We start from the raw sequence: 27,101 nt of genomic DNA on the forward strand, positions 1-27,101 counted from the left end.
GGTATTTACTACTGTTTCTTCCCTTCACGCGATAGCTTGTCTACAAAGAAAGGTGTTCCATAGTTTCATGATATACCGGCGCTGTCTAACTTGACGCATAGTTCGAGGTCTCCATGTCCCGCTTGGCTGACTTTTGTTGTGGCTAAGCATTGAAGGAATGTATTGGGCCTGCTAACGACCCACAACCATTGTGCCACAGAATTGATCATGCCGCGAAACGAACCGAATAACGGTGATGCGCAGTGTAACGTGAAAGGAAGAGCTGAAAGCTGAAGCGCAGTCCAGCCATTGCAAGTGTCACTCCAGACGCTAAATCACTGGCAGTGAGATATAAAAATTGCACCCCAACTGACAGAAACATGAAATCGTTGTCAGAACCAATCCCAAGAGAACAAGAACAATAAAACTCCTCGTCTCAAGAACACAACAACGAAATGTTCCTCACCAAGCCCATCACCGTCCTCTCCTTCGCCAGCCTGACATTCTCTACTCTGACCCTCGCCAACATCCAACCCTGCAACAGCAGTATCAGCAGCATTAGCAGTATCCGCAACAGAATCAGTAGCAGCAGTAACCCTCCCAGCTGCACCCACACCACAACTTTCATCGAAGACTCCTGCTGTCCCGACATCCCCGCAGAAACCAAATATATCATCAGCGACTGTAAAGGTTGCGCTTTGACAACCGAGACGATTCCACTAAATTGCTTTGCACCGTGCACAGCTTCGCCAACAGTAAACCCGACTTTGACGACGACGATTACGGAATGTGATGCAGTGATTACTTTGGATACGAAGGTTGATGGGGAAGAAATGTAAAAAAGGAGAGGAGATTTGATGGGTTGGTGGGAGGAGGGTGGGAGGATTTGAGAGAGAGAGAGAGAGAGAGAGAGAGAGAGAGAGAGAGATGGATTGGTCGATTGGTTGGTCAAGAGTGAAAACAGGCTTCTTATGAATTGATTGCCACGTTTCCACCCAAAAGATAGAGTGGTCGAGGGTCGCGACGTGACCTGGATGGTGGAAGCGCGTAAAAGTATTCAGAAGCAGGGAATCTGCTTTGTTCTGACGAAGGTTTATATGTTGCTTACATGAATATGATACAAGCCAGAATGAAGCCTGGAGGTAAGGGGAGCAGCGGCCTGTCAGCTCCTCAAGCCGGCTATCTGCACCACCGTGAGGCTCCTGCCACGAGGTGTCGTATATTGTACAAGTGTGCTGTGGGATGAGTGCTGGCACCCTCAGCGAGTCTCGCATGCTGCCCTTCATGTGGTCATCACATTATTTCTTTCTTCACAGTCGTGTGAGATCTCCTCATGTCTGAATCGTCGTTGCATGCTGTTGCTGTAAGCTAACAACCGCGGACCATTGCAGCTCTTTGACGAGGTCCTGAAGGCGCTTCCTTCGCAGCCGACGGCTCATGTACGGATTTGCTCAATGAAGCGTCCTTTGCGCGAATCATTGTCCAAAACGTAGGGCCGATGGGACGATAAGGTTTGGGCATTCGCAGAGTCGGCTTCATGTTTCCCACCTGCGTCCAGAGCAGTCTCAACATCGTGAGCCAACCGACGCCATAGTCTAGCTTTCTGCATCTTCCCAGAAGTACGAGTCCAACGACTGTTTAGCTGAAGGGGGTGCTTGGGGGTAATTTCTGGGCGCGGTAGCTGCATAAAAGAGCCTTTCCAGCATGGGCGTCTGTTCGCGAGTCCGTATTTCGGCTTTGACGGATTTCCTGGACAGCTTGTATGCACGAGATAACTGTGTTCCAAATGTGTTGAGGATCCACTCGGAGTCTTCATGATTCTCATTGCCTTCGGCCACGATGTGAGCACGTTTGATGAAATCGCACACCGGTTGAGCCATTTGCTTTCTTTCCCGAATGACACGACTGTCGGCCGGAAAACCAAGTCTCGCGACGCCTCGAAGTAGTCGCACTGCCGGTTTTTCATCAAGTTTCCGTGGGTGGTACATGTGAAGCCGCGCAATGTCCCATGCTTGATCGAAAGCAGATGACCTCGAGGATTTGAGAAGAGCGAGAAATTGGTCGTAGAGCTTTGGATCTGTGTCAGGGTAGCCTAGCAACCTGTGTCGATCTCCAAGTATCGCTCGCATAGCAAATAATGAATGGGAGATGCCTACTTGTAGGTCGTCCAACGTCGGACTACTCTCGGTTTGAGAGTTGCGTTGGACGAAACTGTCCTGATCAGAAGTGGCCGCTTCGTATCCCTCAAAGAAGGCTTTCAGAGGACGATCAGCAGATGGGGAAGTGCCATGCATGAAGGTCGCGCTGCACAGGGATGCCAGAAGTCGGCCGCGCCAGTGGAGACCGTACTGGCCTTCATTGAGTGGTAGCTGCAAGCACTTGTAGAATTGTTGCTCAAGGTTTTCGTTGACGACATAGTAAGCAAGAAAATCACAGCAGCTCCTTTGATTCCTAGCCAATGCTAGCAAGAGTTGCGGATTTTGCAACAAAGCGACCAGCGCAGTTCGCCCAAGCTGACCGTCACGCAGCCTCTGAAGAGTCGGTCCTCTCTCAAGTCTCCATCGGTCCCTAATCGAGAGATACCATGGGTATTCTAAGCAAAGGCAAAGAACGTTTAAGGTCAAGCTGCCATTATTTAGGTGTCGTCGGAGAATCGTGCCAGCCCGCATTGGATGCTTTTCAAGTTCAAGCTTCGCTTGCTCGTCGGACTCTGTCATGCGAGGTCGAGTTTTTGATGCGATGAATCCTACTCTCTTCCTTCTCACGTGCAACCGCGTGCTTCTCGATTCCTCAGGCTGCTCGGAAGTGTCGAGCAGAGTCCTTGGATCATCCGGCGTTGCCACGTCGACCACTGTGAGTGCAGAACGCGACAGCGCGGGGACGATGCTGCCATAAGTGCCGCGAGTGACCGCCGGTCGACAGCGGACAGCGAGGTTTAGCATATTGGCAATACTGGGAGCACGCGTACTGTGCTAGCTCAACGGGTAGGATATGTGCCGTGCCAGTCATCAGTACTCCCGCTAAGGGCAGAGCATTTTACGCTATCAACATCGCATCAGACACTGTACAATAGCTTCCGGAGCCGGGCTGTATAGACGATGATGGTGATGGTTGGCGTGAGGTGGTTGTTTGATGAAGGGAGTCCGGCCAAGGTTCAACGTCGGCGAAAGAGAGCGGCCGAGCATGAGCTCACCGCCCGAAGGTGATCAAGCTGCACCACTTTCCCATCGCTCTCGCCCACCATGTCCGTAGCACGTCCGACCCTCCTGATTGCCCGCCTCCCACGACACGTCCGCCCCTTCAGTCTCCGCCACCGCCTCCGCGACTCGCGCACCACTCCGCCCCCAGCTCCCATCGCGCCCCGCGCCTCCCCACCAAAAAAGAATCGCGGCAACCAACTCCCCGTCTATTCTCTCGTAGCCATTTTCGCCCTGGGCACAATCGCCTTCAACATCCTCATTCAACAGCGCGCCGGCCAAACTCCCGCTCACACCTACGAACTCCCCGATCGAGCACCATCCTCCAAAGACCAGTGGCCACACCCCACCAACCGCTCTCCCAAAGACCAGTAGACAACAAACATGCCAGCAATCGACCAGCTCGAGTCATTCAAACGCACTTCTCCTCTCTTCAAATCTGCCATCAACCCCACCTCCGACGATGAAGCCCTCGTAGTCTTCGTCCTGGGCGGTCCAGGAGCAGGAAAAGGAACCCAATGCTCCAACCTCGTCCGAGACTACAACTTCGAACATCTCTCAGCAGGCGACCTCCTCCGCGCCGAGCAAGACCGCGCTGGCTCCGAGTTTGGCGAAATGATCAAGACATACATCAAGGAAGGTCAAATTGTTCCCCAAGAGGTCACAATTCAATTGCTTGAGAATGCCATGAAAGCCACCATTTCCGAAACCGGGAATCGCAAGTTCTTGATCGATGGCTTCCCTCGCAAGATGGACCAGGCGATCAAGTTTCAGGAGATCGTCTGCCCCATGGCTTTCACCCTCTTCTTTGATTGTCCCGAGGAGACGATGAGGAAACGACTTCTGCACCGAGGAGAGACCAGTGGGCGGGCAGATGACAACGAGGAGAGTATCAAGAAGCGGTTCAGGACATTCGTTGAGACGAGTATGCCTGTGGTGGAGCACTTTGAAAAGGAAGGGAAAGTGGTCAAGGTGGATGCCACGCCAGAGCCAGAGGAGGTGTACAAGAATGTCAAGGCCCAATTTGAGAAGCGAGGTGTCCAGGAGTCGAGGACACAGGAGCAGAGTGCCAAAGAGGGTGCTGCTGCGGGCAAGAGTGTGCAGGATTAGAGACATGGGCATATCTTGATGCAGGTGGACACAGTGGTGGAGGTGGAGTATCTTTAAGCTATCAGGACGAGAGACATCCGCACAGGGAATGACGGGCCAAACGCGCCACTACAGATAGGCATAGAGCTTTTCGACTTCCTCAGTTCTATGTCTAATCTCATACATGCCTGCAAATGCCTTCAGCCCTCGACCTCTAGCGCCGCCGCTATACACAGTGTACAACAGAGATAACATCGTACAATACATCAGTCCAACTCTTCAATCGTTCAATCTTTGTCCAACTGCTCGTCTCTTTCGTGTTGAACATTCCAGCTCTTCATCCAAACCAGTCCATTTCTCCAACCTCCACCACTCCTTCCGTTTCGACATATCCAACTCAACGACTAAATCACACTCACAGTGTCGTCCATCATCAGAACCTCGGCAACATAAACGCATCTCCCTTGTTCACCGGGTCACAATACCCTGGCGAAGAATCCTTCTGTCCACTCGCCCACGCCACAATCGTCAAAGCAGTCGTATAAGACATCATAGCGAAACCAAAAATCACGAGCAAAATGTCCACGACGCGTTGCCAGTTCTTGGTCGCAACAACGCGGTAGTGCATGAGGGGCTACACGGAACAGTCAGTACATAGGCTTCTTTGTTGGGGGGCTCTGGTAAACTTACCGGATAAATATACACGAGCGGAATACAAGCAAACGACCCAACAAGAGAGACGAATTTATCCAAATCGCCCGCTCCAGCCCAAGCAATGAGAGCGCAAAGCGCGACCATAAAGAAGCGGAAAATGTTCTTCTTCCACTTAATCCATGGATTATATTTTCCAGTCCGAGAGAAAAGTTGCTGACTCGTGATTTCGATCGCAGGGTAAATCTGCAGAGGCGTGCTGAGTAGAATGGCAAGACTGTACACAAATTGCACAGCATTGACCATTTTGTTGTCTTGTGGCATATTGAGGAGAATGACAGTTTTGGTATTTTCGCCATAGGCAGTGTAAGAGAGAGCGCCAGCAGAAACGAAGACAACGGTGACGATGAGCATGACGGTTCCCATGACTTTGGGGAATTTCTTGGGTTCGGCCATGCCGCTCTGGATGGGGATGACGAGCCCGACGCCTTCGAAAGTGAAGATTGCGGTGCCGATGAGGAGGGTCCAGTATTCGGGATTGAATTGTTTGATTCCGGGCCCAACGCCGCCTTGGTGGACGATGGTGCGGACGTCGTAGTAGTAGACGTAGCATAGACCGAGGAGAATGAAAGCGTCTGCGAGGAGGGCCATCTTCTGGATGTGGTTGATGTTGCGGTAGAGAGACATCGGAAGGAAGATGATCATTTGCATGAGGATCATGAATCCAACATCGATGTCTTTCTTGCAACGTGTGATTGCCAGAACAAATGCTCGGAGGTTCTCTGCGACGAAAACAATGTATGCCGACGAGAATCCAATCTGGCTGATGACGAGGGAGAAGTTGATCATGTTCCGGAAGTAGGCGCCGAAGATCTTACCGCCCATGTCACCGAACGAGGCGTGAATCTTGAGTCGGATAGAGACTAGCAGGATGAAGCAGTAGTAGGATAGAGCTGCCAGAACCAGAAGAACCACGTTGGAGAAAGTCATGCCTCCGTTCAAGTATGCTCGAGGCAGGAACAGCACTCCAGTGCCTACAAAGGACTTGAGCAGCAGCATGGCAGCACCAAAAGGCGTTCCCTTGCCCTTTTCACGAACCTTCCGCTTTCTACGCCGTTTTCCTGGGGTCTCGGGCAGAAGAGCAGAGTCCTCGCCCCAGTCATCGCGATCCTCGTCGCGATCACCTTCGGTTGTGGCGTCTTCGAAGTAGTCGGAGGAGAAGTACTCATCAGCGTCCAGCACTTCATCGTCTTCCTCCAGTTCCTCTCCGGCGAAGTGTCCGTACAACGTCAAGAATTCGATGAAATTGGATGTCACAAATTGCCGTCTCGGAGGCTCAGGATCCACTGCATTGCGGCCACGAGGCAGAGTACCGTATTGCGTGCGCCCACCACTGGCGCTTGGAGCAGCAGATTCGTCCCGGCGGCGAATATGGTCTCTTCTGAAACCACCTGGCTTTTGGATGAATGAGATGTCATCGTCATCATCGTCCTTCTTGTTGTTCGTCTTTGGTGCACTATAACTCATACTCCTCCGCAGCTTTCCAGCTTCTTGCTCCTCTCGCTCTCTTTTCTCCGCATATCGGTAGATGTGTCGTGTTGTATCTCCACCTTGTAATTGCAGACTCGAGAATTCCTCCTCTTGTGCGGCAGTACTTGACTCTCCAGGAAAACCGCTTCCCTGCCGGTATGAGCCCGCAGGCGAAGAGGACTGTGGTCCGACCAAGTGTCTCTTCAGTACCTCGATATCTTCCTTCGGCGTGGGGCTTCTCCCGAGCTGTGCTGCCGCGCTGGCAGGAGTGTACGTTCCACTGTCATCGTCTCCTCTCGGGCTCTCATATCTCATTGTCCCTCGAGATTCTCTCACCTGCTGCCGCTGTGCTCCGCCCGGTGATTGCCCTCTTGTCCCACGCAGTGCCTGAGAGAGCGAACTTGGTCCCGGACCGGGCACCGATGTGCCAGATGCTCCAGCGAGAGGTTCACCGCTGGTCTGCACATCTTGCTGATGGCTACGGCTCGTTGATCTGGAGTGCCCACTGCGTGCGGAGCCCACTACCGGTGTGGCTGCCAGCCTCGCCGTCCTCGAGGCTCGAGAGGGAGACGCGCTGGCGAAACTCTGAGCATCTGCATCTCGAAAGCTGCCAGAGGGAATGGGCCTAGCCTTGGAGGAATCCGACATGCTCCACTACAGCTTCTTCTCCCCAAGTCCGCGGTGCTGTATGAGTGAGGAAGTGTATGGTCGTCCTCGAGGACTGCGTGGAACGCGGTGTATTATTGTTTCGTTATCGCGGCTTTGTTTCACAAGAGCTGCAGCCAGATAAGAAAGAGATCCAAGTGGCTGGGTCTGCTGAGTTTTGGAGTCGTGTTCCGTAGCAGCAAAAAGTACCAAAAGTAGTCAGGCGATGTCCAACGCACACCCTCACTTTCTCTTCTTCGGTTCTCTTGTGACCGCTCTGCGTGACGTTCCGGCACAAGAACTCAATCGCCGACAAGGTTGCATGCCGGCCGGCCGGCAGCTGCTGACCACTTGTCCATGTCTTGGCACGATCTGGACAGTACATCTTTTTGTACAGTACTGGTCGACAGTTCCGAAGACTGTGGCAGCGTTCTATGAATGCATATCTACACAGCTCCGCATGGGTACAGATCATGCCTGCAGAATATTTGGTATATTCATGCTGAGCTCCACGAGACTGTGGCGTCTCCCTTGACCAACGTCCGAAGGATCAGGCACAAGACAGTGTCACGTCCGAAGATCGTCATTGCAATAGCATTCACATGCGTGGTATCTACAGCACAGTACAGTGCCGACATCTAGTCCTGCTTCTTTTGTGGCGCCAGACTCCTGCGCTATGCACATTGCCTCGTAACTTTCGTCTTTTCCCCTACATCCTCTCCCTCTTCCTAGGGGCAGCACGGATGATGTTGTCCACCCGGAGTAACAGCTCTGCGGCCTCACTCGCTGAGCTGACTACGGCATGCTTCAGCTTGTGAGCCTCGATCACACCCAACTCGCGCATGTCTGCAATGCCACCACCTGGCTTCATCAAGTCCAGACCGGATGAGGACATGCCAGAGTACACGGCCTTTCGCAACCGGGCCACAAGATCGGCGGAATCCAGACCAGCATTATCGGCCAGGATTGTAGGAAGTTGTCGGAGAGCCTTCGAGAATGAATCCACAGCCAAGGCCTTCTTTCCCGCAACATTCTGTGCAGCTTGATCCACAGCCTTCGACATGACCATCTCTGCGCAACCACCTCCGAGTGTTGTCTTTGGGAACTTGACAGTCTGCGAGAGCACAGCAAGCGCATCGTGCAGACTTCGTTCCGCCTCGTCCAACAGCTGTTCTGATGAACCTCTCAGCACAATTGTGCAAGCCCGACCGGCAGCCACGCCAGAGAACCTGATCAGATTGTCCTCTCCAATCACAACCTCCTCGATCAAATCGCAGTGTCCCAATTTGACATGCTCCGGGTGATCGAATGTACTCGTGATCTCGGCTCCCGTGACCAGTGCCAGTCGCTCCACGCCATCGAAATCCGCGTGCTCTATTGATGCAATCCCCGCGTCTGTGAACAATTGCTCCGGCCAGTTGTAGATCAGCTGTCTGTTGACGAAGCAATTTATGCCATGTGCCTTGATCTTTTCGACCTTCGCCTTCATCTTCTCTTTCTCCGCCTTTTCGAGCTCTGCCAATTTCCCTGTCCCGTCCACTTTCACTCTGGCTCCAAAGATCTTGACCTTGTCTGTGTCCATTGATGTGTTCGCCACGAGAATCTTTGCGTTCTCTACTCGCTTAGGTTGCCCTGTTCCGAACTTCTTGTCGAGAATGAAGCCTGGGTCGAGATATGAGTCTGACAGTTTTCCACCTGCTTTCTTGATAATCTGAATATGTGTGAGGTCTGTTGAGCCCTTCATTCGCAATACGGCGTCGGTGGCGAGCGTGGCGAAGTAGTCTCTGTCTTGTGAGAGCACTTTCGAGGAGAGGGTCGTGCGAGCGATTGCGATCAGGTCTTTGCGGAATTCTTCAGGCTTGCTGCTGTGGTCGACTGCTGTTTCGCTGAGGGCTTGCAGTGCGGCGGCGCTGGCTATTCGGTAGCCTTCGATAATAGTCTGAGGGTGGATTTTCTGGTTCACGAGCTGCTCTGCTTCTCGAAGAAGTTCTGCTGCCAGGACTGCGACACTTGTGGTTCCGTCTCCGACTTCGTCATCTTGAACTTTCGAGATGTTGACTAGCACCTTCGCGGCGGCGTTATCGAGAGCAACGCTCTTCAGAATGGTGGCGCCATCGTTGGTGACCATGATCTCGCCCGTCGAGGCACTTTGCAAGATCTAGCGGAGTCAGATGTGCCTCAAATCGCAATTGCTATCATTCCTGCGCACCTTGTCTTGACCTTTTGGTCCCAGAGTGGACTTTACGAGGTCGCCAATCGCGATAGCACCCACGAAAGCGCTGCCTTCAGTCAGTATATGTCATCTCTGCTCTTTCTCAAATTGTTCCACGTGCCTAAGGCGGGCCTGCTCTCCTCTCTCTTGCTCGCCGCCATCTTCGAAGATTTGCTGAGACTGCAAATTGTCAGTGTTGGCGACTCAGTTGGGATGCAGCGTTACGTCTCACCATCTTGTGCGGTGCTGTGTATGAGTATTGCCTGTTGCTCAGAGCTCGCGTTTCCACGCGCGAAAGCTTTCCAGAATCTCAGAATTGCCCGCCAAACCTTCCTATCGTGGACTAGCGCCCCTGACCTCACTCCCTCATGTCCCTCCTCTCCTCCACCTCGCTCTTCACGTCAGCAATGCACCAGGTGCAACACTGCCCATTGATGACACGATAAACTCAATGCCGAGATTACATATGACAGCCAAATGGCTCTATGACGCAAAAAGATCAGACTCCCTCCTCTGAATGCGACTTATGAAGATTCACGGCACTTCTGCCCTGCCCTTCTGACTGTGAACGTCACTTCCGACAGGCCGCTGTCCAACACGCGAGAAGACATGTTACATTCGCGTTACGGACATATGCTATGGTCTATGGCAACGCTCACTGCTGATCTGCACAGGCACGGAGGTTTAGTTACCTGCACAAAGACAGACCAAAAAATGGTGCGGATAACGCCATGTCGGAGCCGATGACATGCATTCTTTACCTCGCACTATTGGCAATATGCTTACCACCACATCGCAGAGAGAGTGCACTGGCTGATCCGGAATATCTGCTGAGCTCGCCCGCCATCGAATTCCTGGCGATCGATAGAGCTATCCTGGTATTACCCACTGTGAGGCCATCCGGCTGCGACTGGTGGGTGAGTTGCTTCTTTGAGGAAACGATTACAACTGCTTTGTCTTCTTAGCCTTCTCGTGTCGGTCTGTCGTGTGCACGAGCCGAGATCGAGCCTGTCGCAGCAAGAGTGAAATGGACCCAGGTGTGCGAATTGAGCCGGGCATCAAGGTGGGAGCGGCGTGACTGGAACCCCGTGATTCGAATAACCAGTGCGGTGAACAGCAGACCTATGCGACGAAACGAAGATGCTGGTGGGCTCCCAAGGTCTGCTGACTGCTAATTGGAAGCAGCAGCCGCCCTAGCCAAGACTTTCAAGCAAGTGAATGGCAATGACATACACGCGCGGAAAGTATCAAAGCGCTTCAAGGTCCTCGAAGGCTGCCTCGCCCTTTCACCTAACCTTGTGGCTTTCTTCGTCCCACCGACAGCCGTCCTCCACCCCGACAGCGTGCCACAAATCGGCTGTCCTTTACATCGACATATTCACGTAGGAACACCAACGGCGACAACTCCCGACTGTTTCGAGCCGATAATCGCTCGATTACCTTTCTGCATGGTTAGGGCCCAGACTCGACTCGACGGTTTCGTCGTGCTCAAAAGCACGAATAAGGAGCTTCACGTGAACAAAACTGCGACTCAACAATCGGCGTGTGATCGCATCATGGAAACCAAGGTGGCGACGGCATGGACAGCATTCTCCAGAGAGCATCTGGTGTCTGTATCCAGTGTCGAACTTACTCATTCGGAGCTTGAGGAAACAGACCGACCTTGCGCGGACACCTCCGAGCCACGCATATTCGACCACAATTCGGCAGACACAAGGGTGTATAACGCACCTGGATTCATCAATGGCAGAACTCTCGACGAGATCTTCACGGGAAAGCTTGAACTTGTCTCAGGCAGCACCTTGTTCGAGCTGAGCAAACGTTATAAGTTCTCCACCATCGAAGCAAATGTCAATCTGGGCAGACAAGGTAACACTATCAACACCCGGAAGTTGCACAAAGAGCTGGCCAAATACAAGAGTCAGGTGCTTCAAGACGGTTCAAAGTGTGTGTATGCATTCGAGTACGAGCTGAATAAGGCTCGCAAATTTCATGGACACTCAGGTGTGCATATGCCCACTCCAAGTCTTCGTTGCGGGGAATGTACGCTGTGCATACAGGCAGAAGATTGGGAGGAGCCTGAGAAAGTGTCTGAGTACTGGGCTGGCCCCAAACGCGCTCAAAACACAAGAGACGAAGGCGGGCGTGACCCAGAAACAACAAACCCCCCACCTCGTCCCACACCCACCATAAACAAATCGACACACAAGTTTCCATTGACGACTGAAACTCCCGAGACACCACAGCAAGGCCGCGACTCATCTGCGGAGAAGAAAGGTCGAAAGCTTCCTTGGCTAACGAACTCCGTTTCAAGCGACTTGAAAGGACTCAAGAAGGCCTCGAAGTCGACGTCCACGAAGCGAAAGTTGTCGTTCAAGGAGTTGTCTTCCAGTCCGCAAGCAAGCTCGACTTCCAGCAAAGCGCAATTGGTCCAGCCGCCCCGAAAGAAAGTCAAGCTGGCGAAGGCCGAGTCACCTATTTTGATCTCAGACTCCGAAACTGCGATGCCTGCAAAACCTATCTCACCGCAAGCTCCAATTGTCATCGAGGACAGCGACGATGACAGCGAGGCATTCGAGGTCCTGAATACCGCTCCGCTTGGAAACCGACGACGTCTGGTCGATCAGCTACGTCAGCCTCTGCGGCCAAAGAGCCCAAACAAGTTGAATGCGAAGCAAGTGCAGGAAGGAGGGAGGCCAAAAGAGACCAATAGTATACGCATCACCGACTTCTTCAAGCGAGACGGCAACAACGACAGTCTAACACAGATTGCTATAAGGAAGGATTTGCAGAGTTTGTATGATTGAGATGTGTACGAGACTTGTGAGGAAGGCGTCTAGGCACGAATGAAGGCACGCCAAAGGTCTCGGATGTCATGCCGCCCGAGGGCGTGACCAAAGCAATGGAAGCTGATCTAACTGCCGGCTCATCTGGTGGCTGAGACAGAGGGATAGACTGATCACATTCAATCTGATCTGGTACATATGTAAGCACTCAAAGTAGCTGCTCGAACAAGGAGTAATGTCTGATTGTTGCTTCACAGCCACGCTGTGGCGTCTCTGCTCTTGGCAGGAAATCCCGCTCCAGACTTCACTTCCCTTCTCCTTCTTTCGTAAGCACTCGCCATCTTCACAACAACCTCCAGACTAGTGCTCGTACAGCAAAACACAGGAGTAGAGTCAGCGGACCGGCGCTGCTGGGTTACGTGGCGCACTCCCTCCAGTACGGGCATGCAAGATTCTCCACTGTCTCCTACGAAGCGCACTATGTCTTTGTTGGAGCTAGACGGACAAAGAGCTTCAGTCAGACAAGCCACAGTATTCTGTCTGTACTTGCGACGTCATGGCAGAAGATGTTTCAGCGCCTGCTGACGGAGCTGAAGTGCTCATTGTCGACAGTCACAGCGACAATATTACTTAAGGTTTGTGTTCGCACAATAGCTTCGACGAAGCCGACAATAGCTCTCTCTTCACAACAACAATTGCAATCGCTCAATTCACGCTGACAATAGCTTTGTATATTTCTATATTCAATGAACAGCACGCGCTATACAAATATGCCGACCTTCTTCGTGTCTCGACCACTCATACAAATCACAAAAGCACATCTCGGCTCTCCCTGCACAGTCAAGATCAAAACAGCTCAAATCCAGAGCGAAACATTCCAAGATGTACAACGAAACCGACATCGATCTTGCTGCCCCAATCCTGCAAGCAGCCTTCCAGACCGACCCAGACTTCAACGACCTCGACATGTCAGCTGGAGCACGTCTCATGCTCTACAACGTGGAAGATCGAGAAGAGGAGCCTCGAGAACCCACACCTGCTCCAGTGTCAGACATCGCCACTACCTCACAAACCTTCACAGCTAACAACGTGCCAGTCTACCCGGCGACGGCGACAAACGACGAAATCGTAAACGGGCCCGTCGAGCGAATCCGAGGAGCGAACCTCGTGCGCCTCGCGAAAAGCCACAGCAACGAAGCCCTCGCCGACCTCGTAAATGCCGCACATCCAACTGAGGAAGACATCAGCGCCACGAACATTGCTCAGCGCCTGATAGCCGCGTATGGAGCGGCCGGCAACGATGGTGATCGTCTGAAGCGAGAGGTCAATGATGCTCGTGTTGGCCTTGGTCTCAAGGTTCGCGGCAGGGCGAAGGACGCTGTAGAGACTCCTCGGAGGTCATCACGAAGGCAGTAGGCGATCGGTGTAAAACAGTCGGGCTGATGCTCATCGAGTATGCGCTGGACGCCAATTCTTGTACCAGCTCATTGAAATTAGAAGGACACTTTCTCGGCAGCCATATTCTCCAACCTGTAGGGTCCCAGCACTACCTCTATCACTTCTCCTATGCGACCCTCTTCCTTTGATACATTGTCACCCACTCAGCCATCTATGCGGACGTTGGTGTAAGCACTAAGGAGCAGACAGTGTGCCTCCTCGAATATGATCGGCCGTAAGTGCTCTAGCGATTTCGATCCGCAGTAGTGAGATGCGACGCGAAGGGAGGGTGAATGAGGCGGACCGCTCAACTATGCACTAGTTGCACAGTCCAAGCTCGTTGGATCTAGTACAAATATAAATATTCGGCAAGCTTCTTGCCCAACACTTGAACTTTCTCGTCGTTTTCCATTTCCCTGACATCCAAGACTCTGGCCAATAGCCGCCGAAGGACACTCACTCCTGAACATACATCCATACAACTGGATCGAGCATGGCTCGCAGAAAAGCTAAAAAGCGAGCTCGAGTTGCTCGCTCCAACAAGGACGCTGGTGAGCCTTCTGGAATTCGCTATACGTCTCGTGACGATTCGCATTCGGCAGTACCGAGCTCGATAGGCCCTGAAGCGCACACAAGCTCCAAGCCCCTGGATCATTCAGCGCGCAGCAGCGGTGCTCTCACGATCGTTGATGGTTCTGCCGCTATCACGCCTCCCCGCAAGTCTCCCCACAAATTACCCCCTTCTCCAGCCCTGAGTATTACGACCCGCACGCATCTGGAGGAACTTCTTCCAGACTCCGGCGATGAGGAATTGGACCGAGATGGAGACCTGACCGAAGGCGCCTCGACGGTCAATCTTCGTTCTCGTGGCACAAAAGGAAAGACTGTAGAGCGTCCCGCAGGCACGAGAAAGGGGAAGTCCGGTGCTCTCGCAGGCACTCAAATCGAAGGCGGCTCGACTGCCGAGATTCGTCCTCGTGGCTCAGAAGGGACAACTAGAGAGCTTCGCTCAGCCACGAGGAAGAAGAAATCTGGTGCCCTCGAAAACATTCTGGCCCAAGGCGACTCGAATGATGGTTCCGGTCTGGGGGAAATCAGAACCAAGAAGTCGATCGAGTTTCCCGTAGCCACGAGAAAGAAGTCCGATGTCCTCGAAGGTATTCCGATCGATGAGATTTTTCGCGGTGATCAGGAAACCATCAAAGACTCTCTCCTCTACAGCCTGGCCAAAGAGTATGAGCTCTCTGAGATTGTCGATAAGGTCAACGAAAATGGGAGGTCCGATCCGGTCACGGGTAACGCCCTTCGCGACCGTCTCAACGACTACCGGAGGGAGGTTATCCACCAGAAGAAGTACGATCAGTACGAATTCGAGCTTGAGTTGAATGACACCCGTCGTCAATATGGTCTCACCTTCCAACTCCCGCCCCAGGACATGGAGGGTATGATCTACGATGGAGTTGAGGAGATTGGATATCAGATAAAGCAAGCTGGCAGTGTCGACACAAACTCCAGACCTCGCTCCTGGTTCTCGCGACCGGGTGGCATGTACTCAAGCTCCAATCTGGTTCAGGAGTCCGACGATTTGACAACACCACCACGTGAATTGAGGCCGAACGCTGGTAGTTCACGAACGAGCCCCTCACTCGCTCAGCCTGTCGATACCACAGCACTACCACCTCCTAAGCCCAGGCGCAAGCATGGATCCGGTATACCACGAAATCGCCCTGTTACAACAGACATCGTACAAGCGGCTGCCAGTGGCTCCCTCACCGAGGCCGAGTATGCGAATCCGATCGAGCCGGTCAAGCAGCCAGAAAATTCTAGGCATCCGGAGAATCCTAAGCGACAAGGAATTCCCAAGCGGCGAGGAATTCCCAAGCGGCCAGGCAATCTCGAGCAGCCAAAAGTTCTCAAGCAGCCCGAGTTTCTCAAGGGGCCAGAAGTTCTCCAGCGACCAGGAAATTCCACGCGGCCAGAAACTTTGAAGGAGCCCGAACAACCAAAAGAACCTGAGCTATCGGAGAATTACGATGCCACACCACGCCAAAGCCACTCCATCCACGAAGCCGATCGAGCTCTCTTCAACGGTAATCCCGACAAGCTGGAAGGCCTGGTCCTCTACGATCTCGCTAAGCGTTACTCCTGCGAAGTTCTCGCCGACCACATCAACGCAGCTCATCCAGAAATCGAAATGACCCCAAAAGCACTCATGCTACGCATGACCTGTAAGGGTGGAGCGTACGACCAACAGGCGCTTGAGAGTAATAAGACTCGTGATGAAGTGGTCAAAGAGATGGATGAAGCCCAATCCACCCATCGCAAGAAAGTTGAGAAGTCAGGCCCGCGGCACAGGTCAGCAGAGAGGGTTACCGTTGGACAGATTGTGAGTGCGCTTGACGCCATGGGGAAGGAGAAAGTCGCAGAGGAGGATGAGGTGGTAGGGGTGGAGATGGCCGATGAGGAAGTAGAAGCCAGAGAACTGTGGCTCAAGACCTGGTACTCTGGAGACTGAGTAGGAATGGAGATGGAAGGGGTGAGCGCTCGCGATATTTGATCTGTCACTTGCAAAAGGAGATCGGACAGCAGCCCCAGCAGGGTACAGTATGTTTCGTTTTCTGGGCTTTTGCAAACTTTTGGGCAGCCAAGTCAGGGCAGCTTATTCGCAGGAAAGCCCCGAAGGGCCTCGAGCTTGGTTCTTTGAGTCCGTGTACGAAGGTGACATCTTGTACTGTCCGCCCTGGCTTCCACCGTCTTCCTTAAACATGGTCAGCCAGCTGGTATCTCTCCGACTGTGCTTTCTCGCGTTGTACGATGTGCGCAGGATTTGATGCTGGTAGCTGTAGCCAACATTTCTGTGCTGCGTCAACCCAGAATTTGATCTATACTTCCAGTCACATGGTAGAACGCGGTAATGCGAACGCACACAATGCGAGTCCCAGATGTTGGCGCGGAAGGCTGAACAATTCTGCGAAGCGGTGATGGTAGGGCAGCTGCCAAAATCTGCCGGTTAGTTAAGCCCTGTCTAACAACCCGGGCCCGATGAAGGGCTCAAGATGACTTGTGCGGGCTGATGACTCTCGCGGGTGGGGGTCGCCCATCGAGATAGGAGCTGGTACGAAGAGATCAGAAGTCCCGTGTGAGCGGAAAAAGCAATCGCCTCCATTCGACATTTTCGCCATGATGAATGGCTTGCCGCTGATTAATTGGCATTATGCGCCGTTGACGAAACTTGTGTTTGATCCCTGGCGTCAGCAGGAAATCTCCGCAGAGTGTTGGATCCATCGATTGTCCAGTTGTCCTGGTTCACGACTGATGTCAATCATGACCTCGAATCATACAAGACTTGCTGCAATGCCTTTATCAAGGTACGACCACGATCGACAAGATCCAAACGTCTCAGCACTGCAATGACCTGTGATGATGGCTTCCCGAGCTCTTTCTTGCTTCCCAGAGCCCCTGCTGTACTTGCTCGGCTTCTAGACGAAGTGCTCAACAGAGCTCGTGAGAGTCACCATGAGCAGACTATTCAACCCAGTGGCAAATGTGCGACCAACGGCTGGCGACTTGGGGCCCAATGTGCCCTCGAGTGCGGCTGCCCTCCACAGGCAAGGCATTGAAGTGATGTACTTCTCAATACGAGGACTCAAGGTCTTCCCAACGTGAAATCCCTTCAATGTCCTTCCCGGAGCGTGCAATCCACGTGCAACGTGCAAGGGTGCCTCCTTGATTACCGATCAAAACGAGGGCAATTGTCATCAGACGTCCAATCCTCACCCAGCTCAAACAGTCGGAGCTTGGGCAAGAACGGCATTACGGGGTGACCTGTTGGCAGAATCGGCAAGCTGGTTCTGCAACCTTTTGTCGCCATGGCGAGTGAAGGTTGAGCGTAGCGCAAGCACAAGCTGCAATTCTCATCCTGTCGTTGGATGCACTGATCGTCTCTTTCGTCGCTTTCGTCGCTTGTTCTTCGGTCTCAACATCCCCATCAACGAAATGATAGAGAAGGCCGAGTTGCGAGTATCCTGACAATACGACAAATCCCAGGAAACGATGTTCAAGGGTTGCAAAAATCGCGGTGTCGCCTTCCGCCTTGTCCCGCAAGGCTGTGCCTCGCTTGAAACACGATGCCTGGGGTAGATCTAGAATCTTCACAACAACCTCTTACTCTGATCAGCAGGTTGGATCGAAGATCTACAGCCGTAGTTGAGCTATGCTGCAGCTCTCATAGCTGTAGTAGAGCTGTTATTTTTGGATCCCGCGAGGAAGGTCTGTCTTTTTACCCATTTTGGCTTGAAGGTCGGACTTGCCCTTGATGCCAAGAAATGGTAGGTTCATCGCTGGAAGTCAATACTGAGGCATTTGCGCCTTCCTGGTTGGTATGTCGCACGCGCCTTGTCTCCTGATGTTATTCCAGACGTTGTATAGAATTCGGGTGTTCAGGAAGTCTCAAGGAGAACCGATTCAGCCGTTGTCGCGGTGGACCGACAACACCTAGGGCATGTTATGAGACTCAGCCTCCATCTCCTCAAAATCTTGTGCTTTCCGAAGTCTGACGGGAAGTTCCTGCTCGTGAGATCCTTGTTTTGACTTCACATGGCAAAGAAATTGAATTTGCTGAACCGCATAATTTCCAGCTTTAGGTTTCGCTTGCATTTGCTCAGGAACCTGCCCGGTAGTTACGACAGTTTCACAAGCGTGCGTGCTTATAGCGATAATCCTTGCAGAAAGTTGCACTCCCACAGCATATGCTCGTGCGTGTTGACCACTGTGACTAACGCTGAACGAGCACTAGCGGTCGATCAGAGTTCAGTAAGCACTTCGCCCGTCGCCCGTTCCCAGACACGTGAGTCGTGTAATGCTGTATGGGGAAATAATTGACTTTTGTGATGTGACCACGATTACTCATTGAAGTTGTTTCTTGTGCCGTAGTGACGGAAGCTCCAAAAGCCGACAATCGCGTCGCAAAACGAGAGACGTGCATATCACTTGCATGGAAGTGAATGCTGGTCCTTGATGTGCCAGTGTAGATCTGGCCGCAATGCTGACAGGAGGAGATGATACATGTGTTGCGGTGTGCCTGGGTGTGGTCAAGAAATGCGCCTCGCTAGCAAGAGGTGATGCGAAAATAGCCACCAGCGTATGCCGGATAGTGCCGCAATGTGCTGTGATGAACGAGGTACCACTCCGCTGGGGATTGCCGATGTAGAACGGCCTTCGTTCCTAGTGGGCTATGCCCAAGTAAGAGTGCTTGACAGCATGTTCGGAAACAGATGGATCCCTCATCCCAGTATGCGTGGTTATTGAAGTGACATTCACGCAGTGCGCTGGTCCTACTGGTTGGCCTGAGCTTCCCAAGATGGGCACCGGTAGGTACGCATTGGCGAATGAGCAGAAGTGTCAGATGCTTGTATGCAACCAGGGAAACCTACAACGCCAAATTAAGTTGCTTGGAGCCAGGACTTGAACGTTGTCGAGGGCTGAAGTTGAATCAGGCCGCAGTTGTATAAAGCAGCCGACCTCCTCGTCAACCACCATTCCAGCACCACCAGCAACGACAGCCTCTCAAGAACAACAGCACACTCAAGCCAGCTTCTTCGCAGTACCGGTACCATCACTCGCTCCTCAAGATGAAGGTCATCGCAATCGCTTCTCTCTTCGCCGCCAGGTAAGTGATGATCTGAAGGTGCACTGATGGGCTATCTGACATATGTCTGCACAGCGTCATGGCTCAGCAATGGGGCAATCGTCAACAATGGGGCAACCCCCGCGGAAACTGGAATAGGGATAGCATCCGCCAGTCGGTCTACCAAGGTCCAGGCTTCTGGGGCGAGCAACGCTGGGACTGCGATGGCAATCAAGAAGGCTGCTACAAAGATCAGTGCACTTGCAATCGTTTCGACTGGAACACTTGGCAACTGGTGCAGGACGATGTTCTGGGAGAGCGCGCCTGCTGGGATCTCCACAACTCATACCCGAATCTCATCTGGCAGGTCGGCCGCGGATGTATTGATCTCGACAACCGTGGCATTGAGCCGCACGGTATGGCGCGTGCTTGCGAGAGACAGTCCTGGTATCCTGAAGACTGGGTCACCTACAACTGCTTGCCACCATGGTAATTGAGTCCACTGGTTTGAACACTTCGACTGGTGTGTAATTCTTGGCTGGAAGCTGTTCTCGTGGTAAAGGATTGGATCCTTCTTTTCGGAGACGCGGACGTAATTGCGTCGCAACCACAGTACCAGTTAGTTAGATCATTGGGTAGCCGTCTTATATCAATGGATGACAGCCGCGCGAATTTCGCTTTGCTCCGTGCCGTACTGATTGGTGGAGACTGTTTGTCGCAGCTGGAATTGAAGACCTCAGATGGAGGGCTCTGACGAGTTCGTGACAAGGGCCAAATGATCGCGCAATGTCTTACACTGCTTGGACGATTGAACGTGCGAAAGTCCTACAGAGTGTCAAGTGAGCTCATGTGAGATGCATGTACTCAGCACTGCGCAAAGCAATGTAGCCAATCGGGCGAAGACAATTCCATGCTCCGTAATCCCCTAAAGTTACCTTGATGGCAAAGTTGTCTGGCTTTGGCCACTTGCCCGTTCTCTCAGGCTGCCACAGCACTATCCGGGGTTCTGTCACTCGCACGCCATCCCTCGCAGTAGCTGGAGGGGAGAAGTGTCTGACGCAACTCCGGATACCCCTCCAGAACCAGCTGCTATTCACACTCAGCATCGACGCGGGGAGAAGTGCGAGCGACCGAGTAGAACGCGGTCAAAAATAGACCCATGTAGGGCTCCGCCGTGAAGACATCGACATCCTTGTGAGAAGACACGCTCTAGATTTCCATGAGCTTTAGCCGAGCGTCCAAGGCAGCAGTACAGTAAGTTGTAGCTGCCAGCATTGCAGGAGCTTCTGATGCGGGAGCTCGAGGACGTCGACAGGTTTGTAACTGGCCGTCGAAACAAAGTACCCTTTCAAGCCAGCTGCACTCTGCCTGGCGACAAGAAATGGCCGTGGAGTGATTTTTAATCGTGATGAAGTCGGTCGGCACTGGGTTGAACTCCGAAATGACCTTGAAAGAGGACTTGCGCGTGACAGACACCCAGAAGCAGTGGCCGATATCAAGAAGGTCGTTATGGGCCTCTGTCTGCCATTGCTTGGATCTCCGGGCTGTCCGTTTCAGCCGCTCAAGGGGAGCAAAATACTGGTTTCTCGTCCTGTTCGTCTCGTCGCGCCAAGAATGACGCCGCTCTGCACGAAGAACTCATCCTGTACGTCTGGTGACTTGATCTTGATGGTGTTCCAATCAGCCACTGCGGCTGACCACTGCTGCGGTAGGGAAGTCCTTGATCCAAACGTGGCGTGACGTGTCGCCAAACCGTCCCAGGGCGCTCGGGATCGATCGAGGGAGCCACAGTCAGCGACGTCTTCTCTGGTTGAATGCGTACTTGTCGTGCAACCGCGACCACTCGGTCTCGTCAGACATGCGCACAAATATGGATACTGATGCTTCAACCGTACGAAATAGCAGCAAGTGAAGACACGGCACTCGGCAAAGCCTGCCGCGCACGGATCGTCGACAAGGTTTCCAAACGAGCAGCCGTACGTCACGCTTCCACTCCAGCCTCAAACCAACAAACACACCACCAAAACCACCGCCTTGCGCCTTGTTTGCGCTCAGGCAGGTCGGCATCCGTCCAATGACACACTCCGCCAGCACAAACAAGACTTAGACCACTCGGTTCTTCGCCGCGAGACATGCATTGGCACACGACGCCAGAGCCTTGGATTGGCAAAGCCTTTTCTCACCCTCCCCGCGGATCGTGGCTGTTCATCGACGACGCTACATCATCAAGCTTTTTCACGTTTCTGCTGCAAAATTCGGACGTCTAGTCATGTTTCAGCAGAAGACGTGGACGTGGCGGGGCGCATACGCCCAGCTGCTCACGCGTATGCGCGACGCTCATTGATGCCATGGCCGCGGAACCCTGCTTGACCATACCGTTCCTCCAAGCCTGATTTGAGTGGGCTCATTTGGCAAAAGATTGCATCGTTGTGCAGCCTCGCGGCATTCGTCATTGCATGGTAAACGATGCGCGTGCCCGCAATAGCGGTATGGGTGGGAGAGGGCAGATAAAGGTTTGTTGTTTCGCAATCAGGTGGGTTTGTTCGTTGTTGTTCATCACTCTACTCTCTACGACTGTTGAAGCGTGACACTTGCCCGACCCCGCTGGAGAATATCACACCTCACGCTTCATCAAGACATATTCAAAGAACCTCCAGCGACCGACAGAAAACATGGCCATCGCGGGCGGGCTCCTCCGCCTCGTGCTCATCACCTGCTATGCAATCGCATTCATTTGCGCCGCGATCATCATGGGAGCTTTCGCTTGGGTAAGTGACAACACACCCAACATCTCCAAACCTCCACATCCTAACCTGTCCATACAGTTCACCGCAACCCAACTTGGCGCCCGAAACATCGCCTCACTAGTCCTCGGCTCAATCACAACACTCTGGGCCATGATCTCCGCCTTGACCAGCTGCTTCACCGCCGGCGTCTCCGTCTTGACAGCATGCTCCATCTTCTTCGACCTGCTCTGCGTAGGAATGATGATGGCCGTGGCGATCATCAACAGATCCGCCACCAACGGCTGTGACAATGGTCCACCATACCCACGCGTCGTTTACCGCGGCTTCGGACGCTCCAGCGGATATAACGGATGCCGACTCTTCGTTGCGACTTTCGCTGTTGCTATCATCGCCGTCTTCGCTTTCATCGTTGCGATGCTTGTGCAGGTCCTCATTCGTCGTCGCAGCCGATCTCACCGCGTCAGTAAAGGTAAGATATTGCTCCGCACGCACGGGTTGTCGGGATCCAGCTAACGTGGAAATACAGTCTAAGTGCAGGCCACTTATAGGCGTCGAGTGTATGAGGAATATGGACAGAACAGTTACTTGACAGAATGCGAGAATGGAATCAGGATGTGACGCAGAATTGAAAGGCGTTGTTGCGTGGGCGTTAGTCGAGTGCACAACAGCGTAATGATACCCAACGACTGAATCTTTCGAGTATGTATTTGGTCAATAAATATACCATCGATCCAAAGCATTTCGAAAGATTAATGCTTGTCACGCTCTTGCGACCTCCATGCCTGTCCCACGATAAGCTGACCGGAACCTTGTCAGTCGCACCTCACAATACCAACACGTACTGCTGACGATAATCACCATAGTAGGACAAACACACTTTTGGACATCTATACACATCATCTCTGTTCCAGGTATTCCATCACCTCTGATAATCCCGCTTTTCGTGCACATCACTCATACACATCCCTCATGGATCCTCTCACAAAATCTCCTCAGGCAAAACATAAACCCAATTCTTATCCGCCTCCACCACCCTCCCATTCTTAATCTGACTCTCCGTATTCTCCTTAATCATCCCCTGCAACTCCTCAAAATTACTCGCACTCTTATTCACCCACAAATGCACCCCACCCTTCGCAACATCCACGCCATGGAATTGCATATACCCATCACTACCTGGCGTATCACCACCCACTAGAACAGGTCGCTTCCACTGATCGATATAAGTCAGAATTGCGGCCCATTTGCCCGCGAACCATGTCGCTGGTGTCCAGAGGTAAGGTGTAATAACGAGGTCGAGATTCGCTTCCGGGTCGTAGGTTCCAGCTTCGATTTGTTTGCGGGCGGTTGTGACTTCGCCGGAGGTGGTGTTGCGGAGGAGAGTTGTGACGCCGATGACATTTTGAGGTGGGACGTTGTAGCCGTATTTGGGGTCTGAGGCTACCATGCGGACGAGTTCTTCGTGGGCCGCGGTGAGGACGTACACCTCGATGCCGTTGGCTTGGAGGGTGTTGTAGAGTTCGACTTGGGCGCGGAAAAGCTTTGGAGGGTTGACTTCGTCGGATTCGAGGGTCGTGGTGCCGTTGTCGGCGGTGGAGAGGTATTGGACAGGAATGGTCGTGTTGAGGGCTAGGAGTTCGTCGACCCATCCTTTTAGTTGGCGGAGGGTGAAGCCGGAGAAGATTTGGGCTGCCCATGGGTAGCAGATCATGTCATCGATCTCGCATAAGCGGAGGTAGTAGCTGTAGAGCGATTCCGTGTAGTTTGATGCAGCATTGTCTTCGAAGGGGACGAGCTTGAGGGTCTGGTCCATTGTATCCCGGGTCAGGATACCGCGGTTCTCCAGGAATGGAAGGAGCGATTCTTCGAGATCAAATCGGTATGAGGTGTTGTCCATATCGAAACAGGCATAGTTGCTGCTATTGGCATTGGCCGCAATCATTCTGCGAAGCTGGCTGGCTTGTGGCTCGGGCCAATGCCTCAGCGGGATGTCGATGGGACTTGTCGTGATGTTGGGGTTCATGGTCCGCGCTGTCGTTACAGCAGCGGACGCTGCGAGCAGCTGTAGTGATGCCTTCATGTTTGCTTCACACAGCTCTCGTGAATGTGCAAAATGGAGAGAGTCAACGAGAGGACAGGGCACGGGAACGACGCTGTATTTGAAGCAATGGGTTCTTCCCCCAATGATACCTCCGCTAGAGCTGATAGGACAGGTTCGGGGAATCTCGAATCCTGCATAGAAGCGAGTTCGGTCGATGGAAATGTACACAAATGGTATAGTGAAGCTGTGATTGATCCTATCAGTGAAGTCAGAGCCTTCGCTACCCATGCAAGCCGACATTAGCTCCGTACCATAGCGTGCTTAGTTGGTGGATCAGTTGGTCAATGGTGAACTCCGGCAGTCGCCGCCCCATCCATCTCGGATTCTGACTGCGGGCTTGCAGCTGGGCTGAGAACCTCTGTACTACATTCGCTGGTTACGCGAACGCGATATTTTTTCTCAGTCCGGTGTCGCGTGATGACATGCCGTATGCGGACGTCTTGATCGTTTCGCCGATCTGAGAGCAGTGACCTCGATGTCGCGGGTTTGCCTGAGCAGAAGCAAGCAGGAATCAGCAGTGTTGCATCCACCTGCTCTGACCCCCAGGAAGTGTGAAGTGGTTGCGTCGATTGATGAGGCAGGTCGCCAATTTCACCCACCCTCGCGACGGCGTTCATCAGGCAAGGCAGGAACTCATGGAAATGCCGAGACATCTTCCTCTCTTTCTCGCTCCACAGCCCGTCTCCAAACGCGCCACAAGACACACTTTATCCCGTACCTTAGGATGTAAGCAGGAGAATCAGAAGAACAAGAACAAGAGCGACAGACCACGACGCTTGCAAAGCCAAACTTGGCGAACTGTGAAGCGATTCAAGCTTCGAAACGAGCTGTGACCTGACCTGACCTGACCTGACCCACCTGCTTTGAGAAGCATGCATTGGAATCAACAGTGGAAGCTGCACTCACACAGAACGTAGATAGAAGGCACGTGCGAGGCGTCTGAGAAAGAGGTTGGGCTGACCAAGGGCACATTGAAAACTTCCAGCTGATCAGGCGCGTTTCGAGTGATTCCTCTTGCTCATCATTCCGTTATTCTGTCTCTATCAATGTACTTAAAAAATGGCACATCTTTCATTCTTATTCCTCAGGGTGTCATTGAATGTCGTACTGTGGACCTTCCCGATCCCATGCGTGCTGTACAATGCATACTCATAAAAAGGTATCACTTCATTTCCTTCCCTTCGCACTCTCTGTGTTCGAAAACCCTCACATTACCACTCCTCATCCCCTCTCCCCCCTCAAAAATTCGTACTCGACCCCGCCGTCGTCGAAGGCGGCGGCGCATACCTAGCATTCGCATACGCCGGCGCCGCACTCTGCGCATGCCCAGCACCAGCAGCACCATTCGTTCCACCAGCCGTATAAACCGGACCACCCAACATATTCCCTCCAGCCTCCGTATCCATCGCCATCTCATCATCTGACCTCTTGACCGGCGCAGGGTACCGATCACTCTTATGTCTCGTCCTCGTAGCCGGCAAAAAGTCAATGATAAAACTCCACTGATAGAAGATATAAATCAAGCTGATGACCCATTCGAGGACAGCAGCTCGGTTATATTTCGATTGGTTACTCATGATTCCGAAACTTATAGCGAGAGCAAGTTCGATGAAGATGAAGGCGAGTTTGATCCAGAAGGAAGCTGCGAGGATGCGTTGGTCGCGGTAGCGGACTCCGAGACGTTGATATTCGGCGCAGATGAAAATTGCTGAGATGATGTATGCTGCTATGAAGACCACCAGCATGGAGACGTGGACGCGCGGATAGCGGACTGTATCGAAGATGGTGAGGAGGATGAGGCCCGCGGCGCCGATGAGTGCGAAAGCTATCGCGAAACCGCTGAGGATTTTCTCGGAGATGCTGTAGTTTTGGGTCAGACGGCCTTTGTGGCGGAGCCAGCGTTCGCTGATGAAGGCGAGGTCGAAGATCACGACGGAGGTTGCGCTGCCGGCGATGAAGAGTGGTTTGCCCCAGGATGTTGCGCCAATGTCGGAGATGTAGGGGTATGTTTGGTTGGTGTTGAAGGATGTGTATTGGGGGCTTCCGATGGCGAGCCAGCGGCCCAGCATGGCGAGGAGGGTGCCTGGTGGAAGACATTGTCAGCGTTCTGCGCGTAGATACATTGAATATTGTTGTGCTTCGCGAGGTCGCATACCTAGCCATACGCAACCCGAGAAGAGCGGGAGGAACCAATATGATAGTCCAAACATCTTGTCCGATATCCAATGTCAACTCTTTCAATTTTCAGCGAACTCCGCGCGCTCGGTGCAGGCGGTCGTGGTTGTATTCGATCCTCGTCGTCACGCTGGATCTGAGACTGAAACTGGGATATAGGCGCAAGCGGACAGCCTAGCAACGGCGTTCTTCTGTATGCGCTGGCCAGTCCAGTCCAACTCCCACTCCAATCGCCCTCGCTGGCAGCTGTATAGGACCCAAGAGCGACGAGCCAGCAAGTCGAGAAGAGCGAAAGATGTGATGAGTTGAGACACTACCTCGAAGCGCAATTTCATCGCAACGGCGCGATCGTATCGACGTGATGACATTTGATTCGGTCGCACACGCGCCGCTACGTCATTTTCATAAACACCATTCCAGCAACCCGGATGCACCGGAATCTTGGTCATCACCGCAGTGCATGCAGTGACATTGCGACGTAGAAGAGGAGGAAGAGGCTGTGGGCTTGGCTGCGTGAAGACAAAGTCTCGGTTGTATGTGGACAATTCATTGTGATGGTCGGTGATGAGGTGTTGGCGTGGCTTTGCAAGCACGCGTTTTTGTCTTGTCCCGCAGTAAGACGCGTGATTTGTGACCGGGATAGCGGACGGGATTGTCAGATCACCGTTGCGGCTTGCGGCTCTGCGGCGGAAGTAGGCGAACTTGGCTGGAGATAAAGTGCATCTTCGCCGCTGTTCTGGTTGTTAAAGGCCGGGGAACGTATGCTGCAGCCTGAGACCGTAATGGCGGTAAAGAGCATGCTGGTCGAAGACGCGAACACCGTTGATCATGCCGAGAGGTGTAGACGTGGCAGACCATCACTCAATCCTACGACACGACAAGATATGCGTGGGATTCCTTCTCTCAATGTACTGCACTACACAAGA

The 27,101-nt window shown here is 52.8% G+C and overlaps 11 protein-coding genes across 11 annotated transcripts; 6 read left to right on the top strand and 5 right to left on the bottom strand.

Moving 5' to 3' along the window:
* Positions 1 to 1,574: 1,574 nt before the first annotated feature.
* On the bottom strand, positions 1,575 to 2,921 carry CKM354_001256100 (uncharacterized protein; the record flags this gene model as incomplete). Its single annotated transcript, XM_044808083.1, has 1 exon — positions 1,575 to 2,921. One exon carries the CDS (start codon positions 2,919 to 2,921, stop codon positions 1,575 to 1,577), a length of 1,347 nt encoding a protein of 448 aa, XP_044664018.1.
* A 639-nt stretch (positions 2,922 to 3,560) lies between these two features.
* CKM354_001256200 (uncharacterized protein) lies at positions 3,561 to 4,286 on the top strand (the record flags this gene model as incomplete). The annotated part of the gene is made up of 1 exon (XM_044808084.1): positions 3,561 to 4,286. The coding sequence occupies one exon, from the start codon at positions 3,561 to 3,563 to the stop codon at positions 4,284 to 4,286; it is 726 nt and encodes a 241-aa protein (XP_044664019.1).
* A 412-nt stretch (positions 4,287 to 4,698) lies between these two features.
* CKM354_001256300 (uncharacterized protein) lies at positions 4,699 to 7,094 on the bottom strand (the record flags this gene model as incomplete). The annotated part of the gene is made up of 2 exons (XM_044808085.1): positions 4,699 to 4,899; positions 4,956 to 7,094. The coding sequence occupies 2 exons, from the start codon at positions 7,092 to 7,094 to the stop codon at positions 4,699 to 4,701; spliced, it is 2,340 nt and encodes a 779-aa protein (XP_044664020.1).
* A 706-nt stretch (positions 7,095 to 7,800) lies between these two features.
* Positions 7,801 to 9,538, bottom strand: CKM354_001256400 (chaperonin-containing T-complex subunit CCT2; the record flags this gene model as incomplete). Its single annotated transcript, XM_044808086.1, has 4 exons — positions 7,801 to 9,249; positions 9,301 to 9,370; positions 9,425 to 9,483; positions 9,536 to 9,538. 4 exons carry the CDS (start codon positions 9,536 to 9,538, stop codon positions 7,801 to 7,803), a joined length of 1,581 nt encoding a protein of 526 aa, XP_044664021.1.
* A 1,213-nt stretch (positions 9,539 to 10,751) lies between these two features.
* CKM354_001256500 (uncharacterized protein) lies at positions 10,752 to 12,110 on the top strand (the record flags this gene model as incomplete). Its single annotated transcript, XM_044808087.1, has 1 exon — positions 10,752 to 12,110. One exon carries the CDS (start codon positions 10,752 to 10,754, stop codon positions 12,108 to 12,110), a length of 1,359 nt encoding a protein of 452 aa, XP_044664022.1.
* An 861-nt stretch (positions 12,111 to 12,971) lies between these two features.
* On the top strand, positions 12,972 to 13,505 carry CKM354_001256600 (uncharacterized protein; the record flags this gene model as incomplete). Its single annotated transcript, XM_044808088.1, has 1 exon — positions 12,972 to 13,505. The coding sequence occupies one exon, from the start codon at positions 12,972 to 12,974 to the stop codon at positions 13,503 to 13,505; it is 534 nt and encodes a 177-aa protein (XP_044664023.1).
* A 514-nt stretch (positions 13,506 to 14,019) lies between these two features.
* CKM354_001256700 (uncharacterized protein) lies at positions 14,020 to 16,041 on the top strand (the record flags this gene model as incomplete). The annotated part of the gene is made up of 1 exon (XM_044808089.1): positions 14,020 to 16,041. One exon carries the CDS (start codon positions 14,020 to 14,022, stop codon positions 16,039 to 16,041), a length of 2,022 nt encoding a protein of 673 aa, XP_044664024.1.
* A 3,115-nt stretch (positions 16,042 to 19,156) lies between these two features.
* On the top strand, positions 19,157 to 19,645 carry CKM354_001256800 (uncharacterized protein; the record flags this gene model as incomplete). The annotated part of the gene is made up of 2 exons (XM_044808090.1): positions 19,157 to 19,194; positions 19,249 to 19,645. 2 exons carry the CDS (start codon positions 19,157 to 19,159, stop codon positions 19,643 to 19,645), a joined length of 435 nt encoding a protein of 144 aa, XP_044664025.1.
* A 2,179-nt stretch (positions 19,646 to 21,824) lies between these two features.
* CKM354_001256900 (uncharacterized protein) lies at positions 21,825 to 22,412 on the top strand (the record flags this gene model as incomplete). The annotated part of the gene is made up of 2 exons (XM_044808091.1): positions 21,825 to 21,920; positions 21,978 to 22,412. 2 exons carry the CDS (start codon positions 21,825 to 21,827, stop codon positions 22,410 to 22,412), a joined length of 531 nt encoding a protein of 176 aa, XP_044664026.1.
* Positions 22,413 to 22,878: 466 nt separating this feature from the next.
* On the bottom strand, positions 22,879 to 23,979 carry CKM354_001257000 (uncharacterized protein; the record flags this gene model as incomplete). Its single annotated transcript, XM_044808092.1, has 1 exon — positions 22,879 to 23,979. One exon carries the CDS (start codon positions 23,977 to 23,979, stop codon positions 22,879 to 22,881), a length of 1,101 nt encoding a protein of 366 aa, XP_044664027.1.
* Positions 23,980 to 25,238: 1,259 nt separating this feature from the next.
* Positions 25,239 to 26,210, bottom strand: CKM354_001257100 (uncharacterized protein; the record flags this gene model as incomplete). The annotated part of the gene is made up of 2 exons (XM_044808093.1): positions 25,239 to 26,083; positions 26,156 to 26,210. 2 exons carry the CDS (start codon positions 26,208 to 26,210, stop codon positions 25,239 to 25,241), a joined length of 900 nt encoding a protein of 299 aa, XP_044664028.1.
* Positions 26,211 to 27,101: the final 891 nt, after the last annotated feature.

The sequence above is a fragment of the Cercospora kikuchii genome (genome assembly GCF_019650295.1).
Source record: "Cercospora kikuchii DNA, contig_00009, whole genome shotgun sequence".
In the NCBI taxonomy this organism is placed as follows: Eukaryota; Fungi; Ascomycota; class Dothideomycetes; order Mycosphaerellales; family Mycosphaerellaceae; genus Cercospora; species Cercospora kikuchii.